The following is a 6,304-nucleotide window of genomic DNA, read 5'->3' on the forward strand; positions in this document are numbered from 1 at the left end:
GATAAAATATCGTGCTCGGGTTTGCTTTACGGCTGTTGTTGCTTTGGTATACCTGAAAGCGTATTTTGCTCTGTCTTAAACGGAATATTTCTACTTTTTAAGGGCTTTCGTTCAATACGAGATACGTGATTTCTTGTTTTTGCTTTGTAGCTTGAAATTAAAAAGAAAACAAAGTTTTTATGTCGATGCTCAGTAAACTCAGTAATTTGTCCTGATTACGTAACAGATATTGATTTCGAAACCCAGTTCAAATGAGGAACAAAAACGACTCATTAAGAGGTCAAAAACAAAAACCAAGTACATAGCTGTCCTGAAACCAATACAGTACCCATACTGGACCTCATGCCAGTCCTGGAACTGATACTGACTCTATACAGGTCCTGGTACCAAAACTGAACCCATTCGAGTCCAGAACTCGACCACGAATCTATTTCAATTCTGGAACTGATCAGAAATATATACTGTTTCAGGAACTGATACAATACTCATACCGGTCCCGGTACCGATCATGAACCCATGCCAGTCCTGGAACTGATGCTGAACTCATACCGGTGTTGGAGTTGAAACTAAACCCATGCCGATCCTGGAATCGATCATGAACCCATACCGGTCCTGGAACTGATACAGAACTCATACCGGTCCTGGACCCTATCATGAACCCATACCGGAACTGGAACTGATATTGAACTCATACCGGTCCTGGAAGCGATCATGAGTCCATACTGGTACTGGAACTGGTTATGAACTCATACCGGTCCTGGAACTGATACTGAACCCATATCGGTCCTGGAACTGATACTGAGTGAATCGGTCCTGGATCCTATCATGAAACCATACCGGAACTGGAACTGATATTGAACTCATACCGGTCCTGGACCCTATCATGAGTCCATACTGGTACTAGAACCGATTATGAACTCATACCGCTCCTAGAACTGCTACTGAACCTATACCGGTCCTGGAACTGATACTGAACTCATACCGATCCTGGAACCGATCATGAGCCCATACTGGTACCGGAACCGATTATGAACTCATATCGGTCCTGGAACTGATACTGAATCCATATCGGTCCTGGAACCGATACTAAACTCATACCGGTCCTGGAAGCTATCAAGAACCCATTAAGGTTCTAGAACCGGTTATGAACTCATATCGGTCCTGGAACTGATACTGAATCTACAACGTTCCTGGAACTGATCATAGGTCCATACCGGTCCTGGAACCTTTCATGAATCTATACCGGTTCTGGAACTGGTGCTGAAGCTCTACTGATCCTGACATGTAGTATGAACCTATATCGGTTCTGGAACCGATCAACTCATATCAGCCTTGGAAGTGATGCTGAACCTGTACCGGTCTTGGAACCGATCATAAGCCCATGCCGGTCCTGGAACAGCTTATGAACTCTTATCGATCGTGGAATTAATACTGAGCTCATACCGGTCCAGAAATAGCACCCGATATTATCTGTCCATTGTACTTGGACCTGTTCCGAATTCGGTTCGGATCTGAAGCTGACTCAGTTCCTGTTCCGATCGAGCAACTAAATAGAGTAGGAAAAAGCATTGGATTGTTATTATTGTTATTTATTAACAGCTAAAATTTTTATTCGTGTGCGTAGCGTTACGTAATTTATGGATTATCCCTTAGTTGCTCCATACGCTAGATAATTTAGCTAGAAAACACTGTTTTTTGTATAAATACTTCAAAAAATAGATCAAGCAAAATTGGCTGTTAAAAAGGTTACACACACACATATACACACACACACACACACACACACACACACACACACACACACATAAAGTAAGCGAAGTTTTGACCGGCTCCTATCCGGGTTCCGCTCGTGCCCACCGTGCCGAACAGTAGTTTATCCTTTTTGCGCCGCTGCTCGGTCGCGCGTCCGGGTGCGTGACTGACGGCGCCCCGTGCCGGTAGAACCTACCCCTACCGTCGACCGTGCTTTATTTCTGTGCCCGTGTACAGTGTGTGCGCCTTTAACCTATCGTACCGTTCGATGGTTTCGATTTTAAATGTTCGATTATCGCAACACAGTCACGTTTCGCTGTGCGGCACGGGGCACCAGGAAACGGGCCAACGGCAAAAAATCTCAACCGAACGAAAACAGAAAGAAAGAAAAAGAAAAAAAAAACTCCAACCCTGGACCCGGTATTGAGAAAGAAAGCAAAAAAAATGGGAAAAAGTATTAAAAAAAAAAAGGAACCATAACCTCCCAGCCACGGGGCTGATGACTTGGGCGACGAGGTGAATTTTAAAAGGCGCGGTGTGACGCACGCCAACCGACCGACGATCACTCGAGACGAGCGTCGCATACGTTCCGATGATGCGACCTGGATTGGAAGTGTAACAAGCGCCACAAAAAACAAGCAGAGAGAGAACGAGAGAGAGAGAACAAACGAAAAAATGGTGGACGAAAAACCAAATATCCTACCACGGACGCATGCAGCTTACAGCAAGCCCGGCTTACCCGGGCTATAAAATTGAACTGTAAAAGTTTCCCAGTCGGACGGGTCGGTCTTCCTTCCGTCCCCGTTACCGCGCCTGGGCCAGGCGCGCTGGGGGTAGAAATCGAAAGTGAATTAACGTACCCGGAAACACTCGTGTTGGTGCTTTTTTTTTTTTCGTTTCTGTTTCCCGAGCAGTTCTGGGCTGTGATGGGGCGCCATCAACTGCCACGGGATGCCATTGTGTTTTGCGCGAGCATTGGTTGGTCCGAAAATCCGTCCACCCACAACCCCCCCCCCTCCTCCACCGGATTACTGCGATGGTGGGGGACGCTTAGCGGGAAGGTGGTATTTAACTGCCGTCCGGTACCGGTACGAGCCTCAGTCTCAGGTGCGGTGCTGGACATTCGTGACATTAAAAACATTTAAAAAAAAAAACAATAAACGTTTCCGATTCATTGTTCGCTGTTGCGTTGAGCTTGGTTGTGGGTGAAAATCCTGTTGTTGAAACCGTGCGACCGTGTGTGTGTGTGTGTGATTGAAAATAAAAAAAAAAAACAAAAAAACATGAGCAACCGTCAAGTTCGTCGCTTCGGGCAGCTGTCACTCGTGGCGCTGCTGGCACTGGTTGCCGCCGCGTCCGGCCAGCTCTCCTTCCACAACGATCCATCCCAGAACAGCTTCTCGATCAAGCTGCCCTCCTTCCAGCAATCGTTCACGCGCTACTTCGGCAATCAACCGCAGGGTGCCCTGCTCCAGCAACAGCAGCAGCAACAGCAGCAGCAGCAACAGATTCCCAGCACACTGGTAAGCGTGGGCGGTGGAACACACCGTACCCCCGTACGTTTTTATTTATCGTTTGTTGCCTGAATCGCTGCAAAAGTGTGCATCCTTTGCCCGAAGGTTTTGCGCGGAACGCATTACGCTTGTTATTACTGTGCACACGCCACCGTGCACACCGGGAGCATCGTAAACAATACCAATCGGTTCGAGCTCCTCCCCGAACAACACAGGATCGTATGCCTCGTGTGCAATAGTTGTCAATCCATCACACCGTTTCCCGCATAATTGCATTACCAGTGAAGAGTGTGTGCGGGTGCGGATCGCTTCCGATACAAATTTCGCCCTCCCCAAAAAGGGGCGCAGGCGACGAACACAGCAAACTCACGCAAGCGGGGACGAAAAGGAAATAAATATCGACTGCACTGCTGGCGCGCGAATGTAGTGCGCTGGTAGTCGTTTCAAAGTAGAAAAGTACAACACACACACACATTAATATACAGTAGCACTACCTCTCACTCTCTCTTGCTTGTCTCTTGGTTGTGGCAGGGTGTCTACTTAAATTTTATCTTTTGTGCAGGTAGCCATGGTGCCGCCGATCTCGCGTTTCCCGCACTTCCGGCGTTGAACAATTTCCAAGTTGGTGTTGCGCTTGTTATGTTCAAATGTTTCCCTGTTTGCGGCGCGTTCTGACAGAGAGACAGAGCGAGCGAAATGTAGCAAGATGGCGTACCGCCCATTACAGCGCTGGGATTGCGCTCTTTCTTTTGCTGCTTGCGTGAATCCACCATCCGGGCGCGTAATCAAATGCACCTTCATTGGAGTGACGAGGCGCCTGGGGGGGGGGGGGGCAGGGGACGCCTGCCAGCAGCACATAAATAGCAATGAGCGGGCGCATGTTCGGTTGCGCTGCCTCAGCTCGCCTGCACCTCGCGGCTCATGCTGCTGAAGCTGACGGCAAGTTGGACCGGATGTCACCGCACCGGTGCATAAATTGTCAATCTTCTTGCGCTTCCCTTCACTCCCTCTCTCTTTCTTGTGCACATTGCCTTGTAATGTAGCAGTAAAAGGATGTTCTATTCTGTCCTTACTTTTTTTGCTGCGCTTCTCCCGCTGCCATTTGCCAGTCGGTATCATTTCGCCAGATCGGTGTTGCAGCTTCTTGCACCAACTGCCTGTTTGTGCGTAGTGCTGCTGATGTAGCAACACAAAAAAAAACAAACACACAACCGGAAATGAACGTACCGTAAACTTACCCCGACAACTATTGATTCCACCAAGCGGAAGCGAAGCGGAATGAAGCGCAAATGTGTTGTCGAAACTATGCTCCATTTAATTAACATTGAGTGTGGGCTTAAATTGCTGGACGGGACAGGAGCGCCGGGATGCGTACTCCCTGATACAGCCCCAAAGCTGTGCCTGGCAAAAACTTGCCGGCATTGATTTCCTCGCCGAGCTACGCTCATTAGCGTGCTGCAATAAAAGTGCATCATTAAAAGTTGCACAGCACAAAAACCGGCCCCGATGAGTTTGCTGGACTTGTTGGTGTGGTGAGCTTTTTTTTTTTTTTTTAATTGATGTAAGATAATTCATTATTACGGGATTTGTGGGAAGCATGTTTGATTGTTGGAGCGCAACGCTGCACGGGAACGCTTTTTGCAAGCGATTTTTACCTCCGGACTTAATGAAGCTTATTTTGTTGGGTTTGATTTTTTTCTCCAAAAATAATTGGCGAAATCAAAAAGATATTTGATCCGATGCTACTGGCTTATAAAGCTTCTTTAATTTTAATATATTTTGCGATGCTTCGTAGAAGCAAATGATACCTTCAAGTTAATTTCCAATTGGTATCTAATTAGACCAGAAATTGGGACCATTTAGCAAGTGAAATAAATCTGGGTGAATTGATGGGAGTAGAATCTGATACGAATCGACAATCTAGATGACAAAGACCTTGTAGCACAAACAAATTTGTCGTTGCAATGAATTTTACGGATATTTCGAAACGCTTTCTCCTGCATTCCAGTCGCATCCATCGCTGATTGGCACCCAGGCACAGGCCTATCAGCAGCAACAGCAGCAGCAGCAGCAGCCCATATACTATCAGCCGCAGGCGCAGCAGCAACCTCAACAAGAAAGTCTGAACCGCTACGTCGCCCAGTTCCCCGACCAGCCGCACTACACCGTCCAGGAGAACTACATCAATCCCAACATTCGGATGCGGCTGCAGCAGCAGCGTCTTCTGCAGCAGCAGCAGCAGCAGCAGCAGTACGCCGCCCCACAGCCCAACAAGTATGCCACCTTCACCAGCTTCGGTGCTCAGCCGACGGCCCAAGACGCCACCGTCTACGCAGGGAACAATCAGGTAAGAAATAGTCATCACAAAGCTGCAAAGAACGCGAACGCCCAAAACTCAACCCGGATTTCTCTGCAGCAGCAGCAGCAGCAGCCACAGTACGAGTACGTCCAGCAGACGGGCGAGGGCCAGCAGGAGCAGACCCAGTACCAGCAGCAGCAGCCGTCCGCCGGACACTATTCCGTACGGGGGCAGCAGGCTCCCCAGCCCGGCACGGAGCCGGACGCGTCCACCAACGCGGCCAAGCTGATCGGCGTTGCCTTTTCGCCCTCGAACGAGGTGTCGCAGGTGAAGTTTAGCAGTGCGGGCCTCAAGTACAACTTCTAGATGCGCAAGGTGGGCGGCCCAAAACCCTCGTCGGGCTGGTTGTTAGTGTTAATGGTTCGAATAAAATTATTACCTGTTTGTTTTTTTGTTTTGTACGGAAAAGTTTCGTTTCAATTTGGGGTAGAGGGTTCGTTGCTTGCGTTCGTATTAGGCATGGGACAATTGTGCGAGACCTATGCCGCACACTCAGTTCATTATAGTGTGCGGTAGATCGCCGCACGCGAAAAAGTGAACGGGTAGGTCTTCCGCACGCATACAGATCTAACTGAAATGTGCTCCGAACAAGATGCAAGATAACTGTCGGTGTCATAGCCTGAATTAAAAAAAAAAAAACACTCGTTTTGGGTCGGCAGAATTTACCACACACCACACC

At 48.4% G+C, this 6,304-nt stretch overlaps 1 protein-coding gene across 2 annotated transcripts; it reads left to right on the forward strand.

Moving 5' to 3' along the window:
- The first annotated feature begins 2,864 nt into the window (after positions 1-2,864).
- Positions 2,865-6,026, forward strand: LOC121592201 (probable basic-leucine zipper transcription factor Q). 2 transcript variants are annotated; one of them, XM_041913598.1, is made up of 3 exons: positions 2,865-3,275; positions 5,275-5,613; positions 5,683-6,026. In XM_041913598.1, the coding sequence occupies exons 1-3, from the start codon at positions 3,036-3,038 to the stop codon at positions 5,929-5,931; spliced, it is 828 nt and encodes a 275-aa protein (XP_041769532.1). In that variant the 5' UTR covers positions 2,865-3,035; the 3' UTR covers positions 5,932-6,026. The 2 variants fall into 2 exon arrangements, with proteins under 2 accessions (XP_041769532.1, XP_041769540.1); XM_041913606.1 differs by having other exon boundaries at positions 5,686-6,026.
- Positions 6,027-6,304: the final 278 nt, after the last annotated feature.

Source organism: Anopheles merus, chromosome X (genome assembly GCF_017562075.2).
Source record: "Anopheles merus strain MAF chromosome X, AmerM5.1, whole genome shotgun sequence".
In the NCBI taxonomy this organism is placed as follows: domain Eukaryota; kingdom Metazoa; phylum Arthropoda; class Insecta; order Diptera; family Culicidae; genus Anopheles; species Anopheles merus.

Excerpts from the sequence above, each read along its gene's own strand:
- LOC121592201 (XM_041913598.1), top strand. The coding sequence starts at position 3,036 with ATGAGCAACCGTCAAGTTCGTCGCTTCGGGCAGCTGTCACTCGTGGCG. Across the intron at positions 3,276-5,274 it reads AACAGATTCCCAGCACACTG|TCGCATCCATCGCTGATTGG; the intron begins GTAAGCGTGGGC and ends CCTGCATTCCAG. Across the intron at positions 5,614-5,682 it reads TCTACGCAGGGAACAATCAG|CAGCAGCAGCAGCAGCCACA; the intron begins GTAAGAAATAGT and ends ATTTCTCTGCAG.